This window comes from Bufo gargarizans, chromosome 5, assembly GCF_014858855.1.
Source record: "Bufo gargarizans isolate SCDJY-AF-19 chromosome 5, ASM1485885v1, whole genome shotgun sequence".
Classification (NCBI taxonomy): Eukaryota; Metazoa; Chordata; class Amphibia; order Anura; family Bufonidae; genus Bufo; species Bufo gargarizans.
In genome coordinates, this window is record NC_058084.1 from 417,547,367 (window position 1) to 417,569,771 (window position 22,405).

The window sequence follows — 22,405 nt, forward strand, 5'->3', positions numbered from 1 at the left end:
TCTATGATGTCACTGTATGCAGCCGCAAAATCCAACGCATGTGCCATTTGGGCTGGCATGTGTGCTGTAGTCTCCCTGCAGTGGACAAAGTCCTCACTCTTGTATACCAGAACTGAGAAGTCTTTGCATGGATACCACTGCACATGTGCCATCCCAGGAGGGCACAACGCATGCATGAGATTTTGCAGCCACATCCAGTGATGTGGCAGATTAGTGAAGCTGTCAGTCAAGGTCATGTAAGTGGCATAGGGCAGCATTTACTGGAACTGGATCTCCTGCTGAAATGGGGACACTCGCCGGAATAAAACTTCTCTTGTGGTTAGGGGCCACGAACTTATGGTTCCCTACCGGGCGATGTTGACAGTTTATTGGCCATATAATGCTTGACTTCACAGAAAACAGTATTTTAGTTAAAAATCATTCCAGTGGATAAAAAAAATAGCACATATGACTGAAAAAGGCCATACTTACTGATGCTGTGTTAAAACACAAGTTCACTGCAGGACGTAGGCAGTGGTATAGGGGCATCCCTAACATAGAACCACTATCATCCATGAGGGGCTGGCTGCTTGATATTCTTTTACACATATACAGGTCCTTCTCAAAAAATTAGCATATTGTGATAAAGTTCATTATTTTCTGTAATGTACTGATAAACATTAGACTTTCATATATTTTAGATTCATTACACACAACTGAAGTAGTTCAAGCCTTTTATTGTTTTAATATTGATGATTTTGGCATACAGCTCATGAAAACCCAAATTTCCTATCTAAAAAAATTAGCATATTTCATCCGACCAATAAAATAAAAGTGTTTTAATACAAAAAAAGTCAACCTTCAAATAATTATGTTCAGTTATGCACTCAATACTTGGTCGGGAATCCTTTTGCAGAAATGACTGCTTCAATGCGGCGTGGCATGGAGGCAATCAGCCTGTGGCACTGCTGAGGTGTTATGGAGGCCCAGGATGCTTCGATAGCGGCCTTAAGCTCATCCAGAGTGTTGGGTCTTGCGTCTCTCAACTTTCTCTTCCCAATATCCCACAGATTCTCTATGGGGTTCAGGTCAGGAGAGTTGGCAGGCCAATTGAGCACAGTAATACCATGGTCAGTAAACCATTTACCAGTGGTGTTGGCACTGTGAGCAGGTGCCAGGTCGTGCTGAAAAATGAAATCTTCATCTCCATAAAGCTTTTCAGCAGATGGAAGCATGAAGTGCTCCAAAATCTCCTGATAGCTAGCTGCATTGACCCTGCCCTTGATAAAACACAGTGGACCAACACCAGCAGCTGACATGGCACCCCAGACCATCACTGACTGTGGGGACTTGACACTGGACTTCAGGCATTTTGGCATTTCCCTCTCCCCAGTCTTCCTCCAGACTCTGGCACCTTGATTTCCGAATGACATGCAAAATTTGCTTTCATCCGAAAAAAGTACTTTGGACCACTGAGCAACAGTCCAGTGCTGCTTCTCTGTAGCCCAGGTCAGGCGCTTCTGCCGCTGTTTCTGGGGAATGCGGCACCTGTAGCCCATTTCCTGCACACGCCTGTACACTGTGGCTCTGGATGTTTCTACTCCAGACTCAGTCCACTGCACTGGTCTGGAATCGGTCCTTCTCCACAATCTTTCTCAGGGTCCGGTCACCTCTTCTCGTTGTGCAGCGTTTTCTGCCACACTTTTTCCTTCCCACAGACTTCCCACTGAGGTGCCTTGATACAGCACTCTGGGAACAGCCTATTCGTTCAGAAATTTCTTTGTGTCTTACCCTCTTGCTTGAGGGTGTCAATGATGGCCTTCTGGACAGCAGTCAGGTCGGCAGTCTTACCCATGATTGCGGTTTTGAGTAATGAACCAGGCTGGGAGTTTTTAAAAGCCTCAGGAATCTTTTGCAGGTGTTTAGAGTTAATTAGTTGATTCAGATGATTAGGTTAATAGCTCGTTTAGAGAACCTTTTCATGATATGCTAATTTTTTTAGATAGGAATTTTGGGTTTTCATGAGCTGTATGCCCAAATCATCAATATTAAAACAATAAAAGGCTTGAACTACTTCAGTTGTGTGTAATGAATCTAAAATATATGAAAGTCTAATGTTTATCAGTACATTACAGAAAATAATGAACTTTATCACAATATGCTAATTTTTTTAGAAGGACCTGTATATGACTTCTATAAGGTGCCAGTGACACAGTGCTGCCTTATCAGTCCAGCACTGTCCAAGTACACACCGCAAAGGACCCCAGTGCATCCTGCAGAAATGATTGACATGAGGCATCAGCTGATATTTTGGCCAAAATGTGCAAGTTTGCAAATACTAATATGGCCTAAAACCATGTGTGATTGTTTTATGAAAGTAGAGTCCATATAGTGTTGCATACTCGGCGCTGTACCTGGCTATCTCCGCCAGGCCCGTAGAGTTGAATGTAGTGGCCGCGGACATGCACAACTGCTGCTCCATTCAATCGGGGAAACGCAAGACCCTCGTTCTTGTGAGTGGCAAGCGCCCCAGTGGTCGGAGCCCTGCCAATCAGACCCTTCTCCTCTATCCTGTCGATAGGGAATACGTTTTTTTTCTGTAGGAAAGCCCATTTAATTGCGTCATTCATATTCAATTATTGCAGAATTGGTCCTGCAGGAAATGTGAAATTTTGAAATGAAACTCAAACTTCTTCTTTCTTGGGCTGTAAGTGGCACATTCTGTGTAGCAGTAATAACCTGCGCAATCACTTTTAGGTGTTGTATTTACTTTTAGGAGCTTTACAGAATGAATCAATGAAGAAAGCCGCTGCGCTTTCGATTTGTGGAGTGTATATGATTGCCTGGAGGCCAATCAATAGCTGATTTCAGAGTTCGCTGTTTCTGCTGACAATGGATCTGAGGTCGGGTTTTGGAAAAGTAAATGCAAGTCAGTGATATGTGAGCTGTCAATGCCAGGTCTATAACCACACACCGATTGCATTTCATCAGGTATTTTCTATGGTTGGGTGCACATGCATCAGTTGCTGTATACGGAGCCAGACATGACTGATGTATATGGACTTTAGTGGATTGGTCCCAGAAAAATGCACCATGCCAAGTTTTTTTTCCTCCAGCGCTAGGAGACATCTGGACGATGGGATCAGTGCTGGCATCAGTCTTCCTTCATAGTTGCTGTACTGTGATGGAGGGAAACTACAGTGGGCGGCCGGATATAGGGGAACCCACCGAAAGAACAAAGGGCAGCAGCATTTCTGATTTATGTAAATCTGATAAGTTGTGATGATTTGTCTGTACAAATCAATGTAATCTCTTATTCCATTAATCCATTTTGATTCATTGTCAGTGGTTGAGAAGTTGCAGCAAAAGTGAACAGAAAACATGCATTTTTCCTCCTGCAGTTTTCACTTGGAGGACCAAGTTGAAGAAACCAGACTATTGATACTTTAGAAGACATATGGAGTGATTACACGGGATGCCTCGGCATGTTAGGAGACCATAAAACTCAACTTCAGGAGGGTTTTTTTCTTTGTAAGGCAGTGATGTGAATCCGTTTCAGTAGCGCTGCTGCCATCTCATCAGAGGTTGTCGTGGCCCACTGATGTTTATTGCTGTCAGGAAGTAAAATGTCAGGGAAGCTGTCATCCTTAAGATTACGGCCATTAGCCTTTCTTTTGGGCTGTTGCCATTAAAGCAGGATGTACAATCTGTGATCATTTTACCATCCTTTGCCCTTATGCATAGTTAGCTTAAATCACAATAGGGAGTCTGTCAGCTCCAAATCTCTTCCAATGTGAGTATATCGCCTTTAAGGGGACGTGCAAGAATTAGAAACGTACCTTTTACACTTCTTTTGAAAATCCATGCTTGAAATCATGAGAAATAATTATTTTATTTTTATTCAGCTAAGGATTCAGATTCACTTTGGGCAGGGTCGCACCATCTGGTTGATCCTCACACCACCAGTTTCGCCGGCGCAGCTGTCTCCCTTCACAGACTGCAGCCTGCTGGTCTACAAGGTCCCTCCCACAGTGCCCATATAGCGCCTAAAGGGCCAGTGCACGCCCTAATCATCACCAGCTAATGGCTGGCGATCTGTGGATATTTTAGGCACCTTCGCTAGTAGGAAGGTACCTGAACTATAAGGTCCTAGCTTACTAGTTCCTTGCAAAAATGCTGTTTTGTTGTCTTTGTACCAATCTCTGCCTGTTTCTTGGGTCTGACCTGCCACTGCCTGATGTACTGTACTGACTCTATACTGTTGGCCCTGACCTCAGTTCTGTTTCACGGATTTGCATGATCTCTGTCTGCCCTTGGCCTGTTACTGACTACTAGCTTTGCCTGATTCCATAGTGTTTTGCAGTGGGGTCTCTAACCTCTGTGGGTCAGCTGTCAACCACACTAGGACTACTCCAAGAGATTGCTGCAGGGGAGCCACCAGGCTGCTAAGTCCAGATCCCTGTATAGGGGTTAAAGGGTGAATACCATGGGACTCCTTAGGTTTAGCCCAAAGTCAAACCGGTTTGTTTATGCACTGGTTCCATCATTTACCCCTTTTGTACTTAGAAATTCCAGATAAGAGCCAGAGGAGGGCAAAAGCCACACATGTAATTTTGATAATCTATCTTCATAACTGAGATGTTACATACCTCACATTGACTTGGTTGCCCTTCTTCTAAAGCTGGGCATACACATTCAGTAGCTGTCAGTTTGGCCCACAGCTATCTCTCCTTACAAGGGCCCTTTCAGACTGATCCGCAAAACACGGATACCGGCCATGTGCGTTCTGCAATTTGCAGACCGCACATGGCTGCAACCATAATAGAAAATGCTTATTTTTGTGCGCAATAGGACATGTTCTATCTGGATGCGGACAGCACACTTTTGTGGCCCCGTGGAAATGAATGGGTCCACACCGGTCCCACAAAATTGTGGATCGGATGCCGACTTATTCATACGGCTGACAATATACTAATGTGTATGGGGGCCTTTACTCTCTCCAGCTCTCTATCTTTTTTTTTTTTTTTTAAGCCGGCTTCCTCACTGTGACGCATTCAGCGCAGGCGCACTGAGGAAGCCAGCTACCACCGAGCGTCCTTCCCTCACTGTGCCTGCGCCTAATACTGAACAGGACGGCGCAGGGACGAGATTTTCTTAGTAGACACGGCCGGCGGGAGGAGAGCAGTGCTGCCTGGCCCTGTCAATCTAGTGTAGCAGGACGTGGCCAGAAGTGGGAGAACGGAGCCTCTAGGAGCAGGAGCAACGCACCCCCGCCCTGCTCCTAGAGGCTAATTAGCATATTATAAAAGTTTTTTGTTTTTCTCAATAATGGCAGCACACAGTGAGATGGCACTAATATGGTTATGTTCAGCTGACATTAGCACATTTTCAGATGACCGAAACCCTTTAAGGACCGGACTGCAGTTATTGTACCATTACTTTATAAAAAATAACTCAAACACCTACTGTTCTAGAGGCCGCTCCTTTTCTAATACAGGACAGTACTTCCTTTTGTTGCAGTAGACTGCCATTGAAAGCTCCATTTAGTTTATTTACCATTAACTCTTTCTGCATTCAGGGTGTATATAGCATGTTCATCTTTCCTCCCAAAATGTATAATCTCATACTTATCAACATTAAACCTCTGCCATTTTGCTGCTCATATGGCAAGTTGATATACTGTAAGTTATACTATATAAAATGGCCACCAGTACAGGCCCCCTGAGGTACACCACTCGGAGCATAAGTCCAGTTTGAGTATGAGCCATTCATGACTTCTCTTTGAGTTCAGTATTTTAACCAGTTTTGGATCCAATCACAAGTTGTTCTATCTGGACCTTGGACCGTGTGGTAACTACTTGTAAAAGACGGCATCAAATGCAGCAGGAGATTTCCCAAGTGTAGGGTATAATAATAATTATAATAAAAGGGGTTGTCCAGAAGTTTAATGTTGATGGCCTATCCTCAGGATAGCTCAGCAGTATATGACTCCTGCAGCCTCTTCCTAGGCCAGAGACTAGGGATGAGCGAACTTGTATTTCAAGTTCGGAGTACATGGTTCAGGTTATCTAAGAAGAACTCCGTTATGGATTCCGCTACCAAGGACCATAACTTATGGTCCATGGTAGCGGAATCCATAACAGAATTCTTAGGTAACCCAAACCCGAACCTTGTACGCCGAACTTAGAAAACAAGTTTGCTCCACACTACCAGAGACATCACAGTTATTGGTCACATGGCCTCGGTGCAGCTCAGTCTCAACTGCTATACCAAGCCACTATACCGTGTACGGCCGCAGTGCTCACCAGAGCCCCATGGCCTCTTCAAACAGCTGATTAGCGGGGTGTTGGACAACCACCAATCAGATATTGACGACCTAACATGCAGGAGTCTCGGAGGACCCCTTGAAACTCACTTATTACTATCGATATACATTGTATTTGTTGTGTATTTAACATAAGTAATGGTCTAGCCATTAGACTTCCTTAGTTCCAAAATTTGAAAACCTATGGGGTGTATTTTTTTTATCAAGCGGAGGGAGAACCCGCGAGTAGCCAGCTATTTCTTCTTCTAATTGCTCTGTGAATTTGCTGGAACCCCGTCCAAATGAACAGTAATGCAGATCATTATATTTAATGAAAAGTCTTAATATTGATAAAATCTTTTAAACCACAGAGTGCCAAATATAATGTCATTGATTGCTTTCCCTATAAACGTCATATGGTTATACTCCTAAAATACTGTGTAACATGGATAGCAGCAGGTCCATAAAAGTAAAAAACTGTAAAAATAGCTAATACTAAAACGATTGCGGTGCTGCCATTTTATACGGAAATCATTTATTTGTCGTGTAGAGCGTGCTCAGCTCGTGCACAAAAACCAAAAGACCAAGTTCATACCTGACATTTTTTAAGAGAGGTAAAAGAAGTGCAATTGACAGATTTATTCTCCTCCTCATTGCTGGATCTGTTCCCAGCTTGGCTGTTTCCATAGACTATACTGTGCTTCTGCCGCACAATGGCAATGATCGGAGTCCCACCTATTTAACCTTTGCCGCATATGCCATAAATGTCTGCAGTTGAAATAACCTTTTAAAGTCTCCTTTTCTGATTTTGCTATTGACTCCTGTGTAAAGCTGACCATGGTGGGCATCCATGAGGTAGGTACAACCATCCAGCTAACCCACCCACCCCAGCTATTTCATAGATTTGCCTGCTTTGTTGTCTGCATTTCCGTTTACTTAAATTGAAATATAATGCCCAGAGGAACCAATCTCTCCCTTCTAGCTCTTGGTAATATTTCCTGTTGCTTATATAGCAAAACCATATTCAGAAGATAAATGTGGTCACCATTCATTTCAATCCCTATCCTTATTGGGGGCTCAGAATAGAATTTTGCTATATCAAACTTAAGCTGTAAATGCCTTGCTGCGCTGGGGTCCTAGGTTCAAATCCGACCAAGGACAACATCTGCATGGAGTCTGTATGTTCTCCCCGTGTTTGTGTGGGTTTCCTCCCACACTCCAAAGACAGACTGGCCCCTTTACACGTGCCGACACAGCAGGCAATTATCGAGAACGAACGGTTTGTTCCTGATAATTGCCTGCTTATCAGAGGAGGTGAGAGCTGCATTTACATGTAGCAATCATCTTCTCCCTATGGGGACGAGTGAGCGTAGCAGTGGGAATTATTGTTTCTGGGAGGTTTACGGAACAGTCTGCTGCCCAGGAATGATGATTTTGGTGTCCGCGTCAGATTGTTCATTCATTGGGTGATCAGCTGCAACTTTACACAAAAGCCGTTATTGTGAAAGAATTTTCCTAGGAGTGCTGCTTCCCGATAATTTCCCCGATCATTGGCCTGTTGTAAAGGGGCCTTTCCTCCATGTGAAATCCAACATGCCCAACCATCTGCTGCTAGGGGAGTTGGGACATTACCCTACACATTACATGGTTGGCTGTTTCTGATTAATTGGCAGGTTCGGCTGATATTTATCTAGTGTTCATGGCTTGCCTTATGTAAATACATTCTTAGGGCTCATGCACATGAACGTGTGCCTCACGTATCCCTATTGCAGCCCGCAAATAGTGGGCCCGCAGTATACGGACACCTGCCGCGTGCGCTCCATACCACGGATGCAGACCCATTTACTTTAATGGGTCTGCAATCCGGAAGGAGCAGAGGCAGAGAGCGGAAAGCCATGGAAGCACTACGGCGTGATTCCGTAGCATTTCAGTCCATGCCTCCACACCGAAAATAAATAGAACATGCTCTTTGCTTTTTGCCGTGCGGACGGATCACTAACCAATTCAAGTTGAATGGGTCTGCATCCATCAGCGCAGGCCACACGGACGGTGTCCATGCATTGGGGACCACAATTTGCACGACCCTATGCACGGCACGGGCGGCACACATTTGTGTGCATGAGCCCTTATTAAGGAGGACAAAAGCCTGCTCTCTAGTGCAACCTAGTGGATGGCTAGTAGTCCTAAGAAGACCCTATTGGACTGACCGATTTTTGGGCCAATTATTAGAGATTAGCATTCATACGAACACTCATTCGCCATAATTGGCTCATATAATTGAGCAGCCAATCACCCGATGAACAAGCAAATGCTTGTTCATCAGATGGTGGGCATCTTTCATCAGGATGCAAGATACCCACTTATTGGCAGCATATCCCTAGATTTGAATGAATGAAAATCCCTAGAACAAATTGTCTCCCTTATTCAGTTTGCCTCCTCCTCTGTAATCAGTCCGATACAAACGAGCTCGCATTGATGTTTTCTCATCCATCGGCACTCGCACTGTCCATACATCAGGCAGTGTAATATAGCCTGATGTAAAAGGTAATGTAAATAAGCTCGTCAAGCTTATATTAGACCTGCAGATAATCTAGGCCAGGGATGCTCAACCTGCGGCCCTCCAGCTGTTGCAAAACTACAACTCCCAGCATACCCTAATAGCTGTAGGCTGGCAATTGTAGTTTTGCAATAGCTGGAGGGCAGCAGGTTGAGCATCCCTAATGTAGGCGATTGTCAGGAAGGAAGCTTTCCTTCCCGGAAATCGCTTGCTCGTCAGCAGAGGAGACTGGTACATTTACATGCAGCGATCTCATCCTTAGTATGGGGAGGAGCGATCGTTCATGCCATCACTTGTACCCATACTGAATCATTGTTTGCCAGCAGCAGATCGTGATTAGACAGTACGATCTGCCTCCGGCAAACACTGATTTTTAAACCTGCTTATTCATCGTGTAAGGCTGAGTTCACATCACCATTTAGCTTTCTGTTCTTCTGATCCATCAGAAGAGAGAGAGAGAGAAAAAAAAAAAAAAACGGGATCCCCCCCCGTCGTCTAAAAAACTGATCTCAGACGGAAAAGGCTCAAACGAATGACAACTGATGCAACAGAATCCGTTATTTTTTTTTCTCTCTCTCTTCTTCTTCTGACGGATCAGAAGAACAGAAAGCTAAACGGTGATGTGAACTCCTCCTAATAGGCGGCAGTATTACACTGCCAGATCATTGCTAACGAGTGTTACTACAAACACTTGTTAGCGAGAACAATTATCTGCCCGTCTAATATAAGGTTTACGGTAGCCATCCAGTAGATGGCACTTGAGAGGCAGCTTTTGTCTTCCTGGATATTAGCTCTTTTACATATGTCAACTTGGCGGTCTCCACAATGAGAAGCGTAACCCTGACGTACTCTAGGGTCCGCTTTATAGAAAGATGGTAGGTTTTGTTTTAATTCGATTTTTGCATGGCTCACAGTGGCCTCTGGCATGGCTCCTATCTTTTTACAATTTTTTTTTTTTAGGGAAACAGAAATGCAAAAAGAATCACAAATGCAATATAACTCTCCATACTTTATCTTCTCATCGGGATTATTCCTTCCCTGTTTCCCCTATAAAACTGCAGCAACTACAAGAGCAACTACGAGAGCCTGTGTGATCAGCTCTGCACACTTTCCAGGCCCGTTAAGGTCTTAAGTGCTCAGTCGTCCTCATCGCCGTTTAATAGATTCCAAATCAATAGGATTTTTGTGATGTGTCAAGGTTATTTGTCACAATTTGCTATGTTAAAATGTTTTTGGTTAATTAATTGTTGTAGCTTTCAGCTCATTTATTTCTACTTATTCTATTATTGATCTTTTTTTCTTCTTTTTTTTGGATGCCGGAACATCTCATGTTGCAGGTCGCCTCCTGAACCTGACCATGCCGATAATTGTGCTTTATAGGCAAATGTTACTTTGAAAAACTTCTCCTGTATTACAAGTAACACCAAGATTTACGGTTTGATTCACTTTAGAAGTCAATTTAACCTTGGTTTTTCCAATGCTACAAACAACCAATATTTGTTGTGGCTCCCCAGGGCATGTCAGGTCTGCACTATTGATTCCACTAATCTTTAAAGTGCATTACAAGACTAAGTCTACTTAGCGGCTCTATTAATTTGTGGCTTTATTGAGAGGCAAGTTTTCATTCAGAGGCTTTCTACCACTGATCCGTCAAATAGCTGCTCATGAGTTTCCTTTGTATTTCTGTCTACATATAACGGGGCATTTAGGAGATCACTGATAGTCCAGATATAGTCCACTGGTAGAGAGGCAACCAAGCACGAAAAGGCTTTTACTGTGTTAAAGTCGTCTTCAGTTTCCCATCAAAAAGCAGAAAACGATCGGAAATGGTCTCTATATTTCCTGTGTATACAGGAAGCCTCAGTGATATTTCATGAAACCTAGGGACATCTGACCCCTAGTGCCCATAGAGTGATAAAGTACATGTTCACCCCTTCAAACAAGAACATAAACCATGTAAAAGCATACAGTATCTCACAAAAGTGAGTACACCCCTCACATTATTGTAAATATTTTATTATATCTTTTCATGGGACAACACTGAAGATATGACACTGATACAATGTAAAGTAGTCAGTGTACAGCTTGTAGAACAGTGTAAATTTGGTGTGCCCTCAAAATAACTCAACACAAGCCATTAATCTCTAAACCACTGGCAACAAAAGTGAGTACAACCCTAAGTGAAAATGGGCAAATTGTGCCCGAAGTGTCAATATTTTGTGTGGCCACCATTATTTTCCTGCACTGCCTTAACGCTCTTGGGCATAGAGTTTACTAGAGCTTCACAAGTTGCCACTGGAATCCTCTTCCACTCCAACATGACGGAGACCTTACGCTCCTCCACATTCCGTTTGAGGATGCCGCACAGGTGCTCAATAGGGTTTATTTCTGTAGATGTCATTGGCCAGTCCAGCACCTACCCTCAGTTTCTTTAACAAAGCGGAGGTTGTCTTGGAGGTGTGTTTGGGGTCATTATCATGTTGGAATACTTCCCTGCGGCCCAGTTTCCGAAGGGAGGGGATCATGTTCTGCTTCAGTATGTCACAGTACATGTTGGCATTTATGGTTCCCTCAATGAACTGTAGCTCCCCACAGCTGGCAGCACTCATGTAGTCCCGAACCATGACACTCCCATCACCATGCTTGGCTGTAGACAGGACACACTTGTCTTTGTACTCCTCACCGGGTTGCCGCCACACACGCTTGACACCATCTGAACAAAATAGGTTTATCTTGGTCTCATCAGACCACAGGACATGGTTCCAGTAATCCATGCCCTTAGTCTGCTTGTATTAAGCAAACTGTTTGCGGGCTTCTTGTGCATCATCTTTAGAAGAGGCTTCCTTCTGAGACTAAACAATGCAGACCAATTTGATGCAGTGTGTGGCATATGGTCTGAGCACTGACAGGCTGACCCCCCACCCCTTTAACCTCTGCAGCAATGCTGGCAGCACTCATACGTCTTTTTGAGTTTAAGATGACCTCTGGATATGACGTTGAGCATGTGCACTCAACTTCTTTGGTCGACCATGGCGAGGCCTGTTCTGAATGGAACTTGTCTTGTTAAACTGCTGTATGGTCTTAGCCAACGTTCTGCAGCTCAGTTTCAGGGTGTTGGAAATCTTCTTAAAGCTTAGACCATCTTTATGTAGAGCAACATTTCTTTTAATCAGATCCTCATAAAGTTCTTTGCCATAAGGTGCCATGTTGAACTTCCAGTGACCAGTATGAGAGATTGTGAGAGAGCGATAACACCTATTTAATACACCTGCTCCCCAGTCACACCTGAGACCTTGTAACACTAATGAGTCACATTACATTGGGGAGGGAAAATGGCTAATTGGGCACAATTTGGCCATTTTCACTTAGGGGTGTACTCACTTTTTTTTTGCCAGTGGTTTAGACATTAATGGCTGCGTGTTGTTATTTTGAGAGCTCACCAAATTTACACTGTTATACAAGCCGCACACTGACTACTGTACATTGTATCTAAGTGTCTGATCTTCTGTGTTGTCCCATAAAAAGATATAATAAAATATTGACAAAACTGTGAGGGGTGTACTCACTATTGTGAGATACTGTATGTAAAAATAGAGAGGGGTGTAAATTCCATAATGCAGTCCATATGTGGAGCACCGTTAGTATGGCATAATTATCAGCTTTATAGGAATTTGCGCTTTTTTCTTATAAAAGAACACTGCTTTTCAGTTTACTGCTGCTGGGAGAGGAAGATGTTATCTAAAGGGTAATCCTCATTTTAAGGGCTCGTTCACACGAACATGTGATGCCCGTTGCTGTATTGCGGACCGCATTTGCGGAACCACAATACACAGGCACAGTTCCGTGGCCATTCCGCATCACGGATGCGGACCCATTTCAATGGGTCCGCAAATCCGGAGGTGCAGAACGGAATTGAACACTACGTAAGCACAACGGAGTGCTTTCTGGGGTTCCGTTCCGTGCTTCCTACACTGGAAAAGAGATGGAGCTTTCTCTATATTTTTGCGGACGGAAGGATTGCGGACCCATTCAAGTGAATGGGTCTGCGATCCCCATGCACCTGCCCCACGGACGGTGCCCGTGCATTAGGCACCGCAATTTGCGGTCCTCAGCACGGGCTTCACACGTGTGAACGAGTCCTAATAGTAGGTATGAAATTGAGATGCCAGCATGACAGCTGTAATGTCCTCTAGATAAAGAAAACCACAAAAAAGCATTGCATTTTTTAGTGTAATGTGTTGATGCTCCAATTCAGTCACTTCCACTCTCTCTGACAAGAGTGATGATCTGACAGAGTTAAAGGGGTTGTCCGACCACAATTTTAGTGAAGGCCAGGAAAGTGTATACATAAGACAAAAATAAAAATTGCATCTATCTATTGTATGCCGGTCCCGTCTGTAGCCGCGTGCTCCTCTGCAGCCATTCAGTGGCCTCAGCAGTGACATGTTCCCAAGCAGCATGTTTTTTAAATTTAAATTAAAAAAAATTTGTACAAATAGTAGTCACAACAAGATTGTTCATATGTGATGTGTTTTTTTTTAAATGGAAGTGTCCCTTTAAATATTCTTTCACAATGAGCAGTAGGATAAGTACATAAAAAGTCCAGGTCAAGTGGGCAATGAGTACCACCCCTAGACTCACTTGCTGCCACGGATTGTCAACCATATCAAACTCCTGCCCCTGGTGGTTGGCGCTCTGTGTGGGTTTCTAATGTCATGCCAGTTCCCATGGGGTAGCTGGGTTGGCTATCTAAATGGCAGGTGTGGGGCACTTGAGCAAGTGAATACCTGCAAAAAGTATATGCACAAATAATCAACTGGTACATAGTGATTTTCAATGCGTAATAGCTGCTAATGTGCCATTACTGAGGCCTGGTACCTGCAAATGTCCTTGGTGCAGCTTGGTTTTTGGTCTTTTACTGGATGACTTGTTGACTTTTGTCTAACACCGCTAATGCTTGGCCTTTATCCCGTACTAATCCGTTAAATACGCTGGGATTCCTAACACCCAGGTGTGATGTTGAACATACCACGCAGGACTTTATGTGACGGCCCTGCATTCCCATTCCCAGCTTTCATGTGTCAACACTGCGTTGGGTGACCTTCCTTTCACAGGATGGAAGAGTAAACCAATTTCAGATGTATACTTTGCAATGGCCCTTTGATTGTCTTCTCCAACACCTCCGCCATTGTAGTATAATTTTTTTTTGTTTTATCTGTGCTGTTTATCAGCGAAACACTATCAGCAATGAAGAGCACGCATTGTATTGACCAGGGCAGTGCTCATTTATTGCTGGGCGACCAGCTTTGATGGCATCGGCCGTCATGTTCTGCCAGTGACATCTCCTAGCTTGGTAGAGGTGACAATATTGTGACGCCTTCTTGTCAACCTATTGTGTTCAATTCATTATCTTAAATGATTGTAATGGGATGTGGGGCCTGTTTATGGCCGAGGCATGCGGAGGAGGATCTGGCTTTAAGCTAATTACGTTTTATGGGGGGTTCTCCTAAATAAACTCTTAATGAGTCATTTAATCATAGCACAGAAGGAATTTCACACTTCCTTTTACTGGCTTTAGACAAACGTGAAACTTCGCTCAGTCCTTCTAGTAAAGAATAGCTCTGTGATATGGCATCCGGTGGAGCATGCCATGATTTTATTTTTCCTTTTGGATTCAGGTTGAATCTTCATGTGAAACCGGAGACGTGTAAAGGTACAGTAGAGCCCTGTAGAAGTCTATGAATTAGGTCTCGGTACAACGCTCGAATGCATGAGCCCCAACAGAAGTATATACATGTCCAACATGGCTCATACATGCATTAGCAGCACGTTTAGCTGGAACAGTACTAGTGACCACTTCGGCATGTGCATAGTCCATATATATATATATATATATATATATATATATATATATATATATATATATATATATATATATATATATATATATATATATATATAATTTTATTTTTTCCTATGTTTTTTTTTACTATATGTACTGGGATATGTTTGCACTGACCACTGGGCAGTATTAGGGTGCATTTACACAACTATCCATTCTGCCATCAGCAAATTGCGGATTTGCAAAATACGATTGCGGTCTGTGTGCATCCTGCACTTTTCGCCGGCCCCATTGAAAAAATGCCTATTCTTCACAGGAAAAAAAACGGACAAGAATAGGATGCGTTCTATAATTTGTGGCTTGGCTACGCAGATGTGGACAGTGCGCTGTCTGCATTTTTGCAGAGCAATAGAAATGAACGAGTCCGCTTGCGATACGAAAAAAAAATGTTGATCAGACGTAGACTGAAAATATGGTTACATGAACGCACCCTTAAAGGGGTTATCCAACACCTATAATGTCGCCCAAAATGCCCAGGCATCTTTCTGGCACCTACTTCTCTCCTGATGCTCGCATGGCCGCCGCTGCATCTCCCCGTTGCGCCTATCACAACATGTGCATTTTGGGGGGCATTATAGAGGTTGGATAACCCCTTTAAGATCCTTAGCTGTCAATATCACACTTTCCAGCATGTTGCAAAGGGAATTGATAACAGAAGGATGAATCGCTAATTGCCAGTAGACCGCTAAGGACAGTGATTGGCTGCAGCAGTCATGTACCTGGATGTCACCAGACCGGTGGTGCAGGAGAAAGGTGAGTATAACATCATTTTTTATCTTAGCCAATTAAGGGGATTGTACAAGATTTTTTATTACCTGGGCAACCCCTCGAAGTCTAAATGGAATTTCACAAAGACCATGCCTGTTCATTTGCACTGTTAAGGCATATGGATGTTGTAGATGGGGTCCCCTGCTCAGAACCCCTCTGTAAGTTGGACCCAGCCTGCCAATGCAGTACCAAGCGCCATCTGCACGACACACGTATGGGCAGACATAGATTAGGGATGGCAGTCTAGCTGAGATCAACTGATTCAGGAGACCACCCATTTTAATTGTGAACAGTAAGCAACGCACATCCAGAAAGTCCACCATACAAGGTGTGATGGACCCTTATAGCAGAAGCTCTTTATGTATTTCAGTTATGTCATGTATTTTATTTCACTATTCATAGCTGTTGCTGAGACTTCACTTTGCTCCAAAATAGAATAAAATGAAATCTTTCAAACGGAGTAAAAATCCCATTGTACATCTAACTGCTCTTCCTTGTCTGACTGTGATAAAATGCTCCATGGTCCAGCGGTAGAGGAAATGGCTTGTTTTATGGCCCCCAATGTTTCTCTATCCCACTTTAACCCGAGGCATTCTGTAATTGTGCATGCTTGATAGTTGTTGCCTGGGCCCCTGAGGAGTAATGCCATTGGTGAGAATAGAAGGCCTTGGAGGTCGCCCAGCCATTTCAGAGTCTCCCATTGTATTGGAAGGTCTCCTTTGGCAAACCCATCTGTGAGATTGCCCTCTCATTCATATTTTACTAATACACTTCAGCAAAGGAGAATAAACAATGTGTAAAAAAGGTCTAAAAAATATTTCATGAATGGATAACTGCGGTAAAATTCTCCAGAGTAATACTCGGATAACTACTGATGCATCAGATATTACTACATCACAACACATATATCCGTAATCCAAGGAAACAACCAGTGACTTGATAGTTTTCGTTTCCATTGTTACTGTCCAATTCTATAACCTTTTTCCTACTTCTCTGAATCTGTCACCTCTCCAGACAAATCTTAGAAACTGCTTGCATTCCCTATGTAATAACAATTTTGTAGGAGTTTTTCATATCTCTGTTGTCCCATTCCTCTAATATTCCAGCTAGAAGTCTATGAATGAATTGCGTGCAGTCTCCAGTAGGGTGCCATCAGTTGGGGACATGTCCCTCCCTGCACAGTATGACACCATCCAGTCAGTGTTGCCAGTGTCAGACTGTGCACCCCCAAGCTATAACACTCATATGGACCTTTACTGCACACTGCTGGCAATTTTATCCATAAACGTTTGGTAGGAATAATAGAGGAATGGCACTACATAGAGCCATAAGAATAGATGCCCCAGGATTGTTATTACATGCAGAATGCTGAATGCAGAATCATGTTCCTATTATAACCTCAAGTAATGGGCTTTCAATTTGTGATTTCAAGCAGCAGTCCTGACATACATCCTTGATTCCGAGGCTACACTACTGGTAGCCTATCCTGAGCAATATCATGTGGGTAGACAGGGGCGGATTGGCCATAGACTTTACAGGGAAATTTCCAGGTGGGCCGATGTCCAGGGGGCTGCCTGGGCCCTTCTCACGGCCGGCCAGTGGAAGTTTTGGGTATGTATTTTGTGCTGCTGGCAGTATTTTGTGCTGGACTGTGGTATTTGGCTCTGTTGGGGTGGTATAATGTGCCACTATATGGTATTGATGGCCCTGCCTTTCATCAATTTGGACCCAACTACAAAACAGGGCCACTTTTAGCATTTTTTTCAGGGCCACTTTAAGTTCCCAGTCCGCCCCTGTTGGTAGGAATTGACACATCCCCTTTCTTGTTTAGCAGACCGAGCTCTGTACATTTTGTAGTGACTGCCTGATATTGCTGCCTGGTACTATTCATTGGAATGGGTCTGAGCTGCAGTGCCAGGCACAGCCACTACACCGTTATGGGGATATGTCACTCACTAGATTGGCCAGATTGCCCCTCAACAAACTGATGTTGAAGACCTATCCTGAAGAACATCCCTTTACGCAGCCACAACAAAATATTCTTATACTAAAGAAGCACTCCCACAAAAATTTTTTTATTCTCTGACTTGTTAGAAGTGAAGGTAATCTTTTTACCAGTTAGAACCTCACTTCTGATTCTCAGCTGTGTCATGTGACCAACACTGATCTCTGACTGACACATGACAGGAAGTCAGTTACTTCTCTATTCATTCCTATGAGACGGACATTGAGACTCCCATAGGAAGACACAGATAAACTGGCTTCCTGTCCACACATAAGATGCTGTGTTATTTGGAGAGTTTGAGTGTTGGTCACATGACACAGCCGAGGATCAGAACGGAGGTTATAACTCACAAATACAGACACTGGTAAGAAAATTACTTTCACTACAGTTTACATCGTGTACCTTTCTAACAGGTCAGAGAGTAAACATGTTAGTGGGTGTGCTACAGGTATTTAGTATAGGCTACAGCAATGCTCCTCAGCTGGTGACCAAATGTGGCTACCCAGCTGGTGGCAACTACAGGTGCCACTGCACAAAAATGGTTGCATTGGTATCACTTTGGAACAGACAGAATTCACATGGTCCTTTCTGTCTCCTTTCTACACGACAAGCAAATAAATTCATCTTCTGGGACAGTGGGTATAGATATGAAAATGTTCCCTTTCTGTCCTTTTGTGGATTGCCAGGATTGCTGGTGTATAGCACAGATACAGCCATTTATTCCAAATTGCTCATGGTGGTTTCAGGCTTATTGGCCTTCATCAGTGCAAGGTATGGAAACTATGGTTCTATGAAAGTAGGGCTTCGACCACAATCCCAGCATGACAATTCATTTGTGGGGGTATGAGCTTCATTCCCTGCACAGTGTGCTAAGAGTGCTCAGGCCCTTCATTGGAAGCAATAGTAGGGTCCTGCCGGAAGTGACTAAAGGGTTTTAGTTGGCCAGTGCCCCTTTTCACGGACTCCTTTTTCTCCTTTCAGGCTCCTGTACAGTCTAGCTTTTAATGCAAGATTTTTAAGACATCTTTGGTACTTAATCTCTTCGATGACGACTAAGATGATTACAGGGTAAGCATGTGAACCAACTGTAATGTGTGTCTATTCAGATACATTCTGTAGCAGCAGAAGTTATCAATTTCCTTGTTTCGGCCGCATTCACACAACCGTATGTATTTTGCGGTCTGCAAACCTCAGATCTGCAAAATACAGATACTGTGCCTGTGCATCCCATAATTTCCACAGACCCATATTGGCAAAATGCCTATTCTTGTCCCCAAAAAATGGACATGGAGATACGGATGCAGACAGCACACGGTGTGTTGTTTGCATTTTTGAGGCCCCACTGAAATGAATGGGTCCGCATCCTATCCGTAAAAAAAACGGTTGCGAGGCCTGATTCTTCACTTCCTGAATGTCTAATGATTTGAGGTTTGTTATTCCAGGTCAATGGTGCCACTCCTCCAGGTGATATCCAGAGGCTCTCCCATGTCGTTAGAGGACTCCAATCGGATCATCCCTCTGTTTTATCTTTTTAGCTCCCTCTTTAGTCATTCCCTGATTTCTATACATGATAATGAATTCTTTGGTGACCCCATAGAAGGTAAGAGAATTGACTTTTGCATTTTATCTCTTGCCCTTGTACAGGGAAAGCCACCATTTAGGCTACTTTCACACTAGCGTTTTTTGCTGGATCCGTCATGGAGCTGCAAAAATGCTTCCGTTACCATAATACAACCGCATGCATCTGTCATGAACGAATCCGGTTGTATCATGTCTTCTATAGCCATGACGGATCTGTCTTGAACTCCATTGAAAGTCAATGGAGGACGGATCCGTTTTCTATTGTGTCAGAGAAAACGGATCCGTCCCCATTGACTTACATTGTGTGCTGCAGGCAGCTTTTTGGTGTCCGCCTCCAGAGCAGAATGGAGACTGAACGGAGGCACACTGATGCATTCTGAGCGAATCCTTTTCTATTCAGAATGCATTAGGGCAAAACTGATCCGTTTTTGACCGTTTTTGAGAGCCCTGAACGGATCTCACAAATGGAAAGCCAAAACGCGAGTGTGAATGGACCCTTATACTGATGAAGACGGTCCAATAAGATGGTGACCTCATTCTGAGTCTGTCTGACCATACATAGCCTCATTGGATGATGGATCAAGAATTGTGCAGGGGAGATAACCAATGATTGACATAACTTATTACCCCACGCCCACATTTTCTAACACTCAGATTCCTTATCTTACATGTCTAATAGGTACTTTACAAACGGTCTGGTTTTCTCTACCCCTAACAAGGTTTGTATCGTATTAGAAAACAGTTTCTTCCAAAACAGTGCCGCCTCTGTCCTCAGGTTGTGTGTTGTATTGCAGCTTTGCTCCATTTACTTCAACGAAACTGCGCTAAACTACCACGATAGACACAGGCCATGGGGAGGTGTGATGCTGGTTCTGGAAGAAAGCAGACATATTTTTCTAATTTTGTATAACCCCTTTTTTAAAAAACAGTACTTGAAACTGGAAGTACCTGGTCATATCTATCTATATCCACGTGTACACAAACTATATTGTCCTTTAAAATGCCAGCAGGTTTCAGTCCATTTACATTATGCTGTGGGGTTTACCTGTTGCGTTTAATCTTTACATTGCAAAGGTTGTAAGCAGCAAAAACCAGTCCAATTTGGGTATATTTTTGCCATGGCTGATTTTTGGCCAGATCGGGCAGCAGAGAGCTGGTTAGACAGCATGATCTGCTGTCCAGAAATGATCATTTAGGTGCCTGCGCGAACAACTGTTTCACTTTCTTGTTCATCGGGTGACTGGCTGCACCTTTAGACAGGCGGAGTATCGGGAGCGAACATTCATAGGAACGTTTATCCCCAATATTCTGCCCAACAATCGGTAAAACTCGCCCTTAGAGTGGGAGCTATTTTATAAGCTGCTCTTTGTTTTGCTTTACCACAGAAGGTGCCAGAATGTTTAGAGGATAATCGTTTTATGGACAGAGACAACCCCTGTAAAGATCTGGTTGGCTTTCCACCACTTTCCTGGCTTTAATGATAGTATAGAAGTTTGTTCCATCTGTTCCGTTTTGTGTCTGTCAAAGTGAGAGCGAATCCTGAAAGTTTTCTTTTTCCTAACAGTAGTTGGCCCAAGACAATCTTCAATGATGCCTTTCACATTAGAAGAGTTGGTCGTACTCTCGCGCTGTCTGAGAGATGCTTGTTTAGGAATCATCAAGCTGGCGTACCCCGAGACAAAACCAGAGGTGCGAGAAGAATACATGGCAGCGTTCCGAAGTGTTGGTGTCACCACGAATGTGGAGATGCAGCAGCGTATTCAAACTGAGCAGAAACGATGGATTCAGCTATTTAAGGTATTTCATGCTGGTTTTATTTTTCACGTCCATTTCACCATTGTTTTCTTCACACTTAGTCCATGCTGTGGTAGATTATAGGTTGTGTGAAGCGTTTAGGCTCTGTTCAGACTAAGGTTTTCTTTGTGTTATTCTGTTATGTCGTTTTTATATATCATATGTTTCCATTAGTGCTCCTGGTTTTTTATGGAGATAGCTGGTTTAGAAAACCCTTTTATAAATAACTTGTTAGGGTCCCACATTCAAGAAATCTCATCTATTAGCAAGAGAGAAGAGCAACTCCAAAGGCCAGTGGCTCTGGGGTATTTGGCACATCTGTGCAGTACATGGTCAGCCCATTGATTTCAGTAGGAACTGTGTAATGCTTTACTTCCCCTGGGGTGGGCGCTTTCTACTGGGTTCTTCTTCATTTTACTACCTGATGCTGGACGGTCGAGCAGCAGGACAACTTTTGATCAGCTTCAGGGCAGCCTTCTATTAAAGAGGGATTGTCCAAAGCAGACGACTCCTTATGTGGTATAATTTATGTTATGTTACCTTCCCTTATAATCTATTCTCCATTTTTATCCATAATTCAATTATCAAAATGTTTTTTGGTTGGTCCACAAACATGTTTACATGGCAAACACCACGGAGCGCTTTGTACTTTGAAGTCTATCTTTGCAGCGCCTCCATAGTCTATACTGTACATGGATGTGAAAAGGCATTCAACGTGTCATTGTACATTTAGAATTTGGACCCTGAGTGCTGATCATGTATTACAGAGTCTTCTTTCAGCTTGAAGATCCTTCATTGAAAGTTTTCTTTGTTGAACATGGCTTCTCAGCTGAAGGCACCATGTGATAGAGGAGAAGGAGGAGCTGAGCAGATTGATATATGGTTTTGTGGGAAACTTCAGTAAAACTTGTATTTCATTAATTCAAATTCCTGCTTATTCTGGGCTTTGAAATCAAGGTGGTCCTATCAGTGATTGACAGCCTTCCCTCTATGAGGAGGAGGTCCTATCAGTCATTGACAGCCTTCCCTCTATGAGGAGGAGGTCCTATCAGTCATTGACAGCCTTCCCACTAGGAGGAGGAGGTCCTATCAGTCATTGACAGCCTTCCCTCTATGAGGAGGAGGTCCTATCAGTGATTGACAGCCTTCCCTCTATGAGGAGGAGGTCCTATCAGTGAGTGGCAGCCTTCCCTCTATGAGGAGGAGGTCCTATCAGTGAGTGGCAGCCTTCCCTCTATGAGGAGGAGGTCCTATCAGTGATTGACAGCCTTCCCTCTATGAGGAGGAGGTCCTATCAGTGATTGACAGCCTTCCCTTTATGAGGAGGAGGTCCTATCAGTCATTGACAGCCTTCCCTCTAGGAGGAGGAGGTCCTATCAGTCATTGACAGCCTTCCCTCTATGAGGAGGAGGTCCTATCAGTGAGTGGCAGCCTTCCCTCTATGAGGAGGAGGTCCTATCAGTGAGTGGCAGCCTTCCCTCTATGAGGAGGAGGTCCTATCAGTGATTGACAGCC

General features: G+C 43.6%; 1 protein-coding gene across 1 annotated transcript in view; it reads left to right on the forward strand.

Moving 5' to 3' along the window:
- Positions 1-22,405, forward strand: part of LOC122939485 (ubiquitin-protein ligase E3C-like) — a 103,881-nt gene that overhangs the window by 48,976 nt on the left and 32,500 nt on the right. Inside the window, 3 exon segments of the mRNA XM_044295554.1 lie at positions 18,497-18,583; positions 18,958-19,115; positions 20,661-20,893. Coding sequence (XP_044151489.1) covers positions 18,497-18,583; positions 18,958-19,115; positions 20,661-20,893 — 478 coding nt within the window.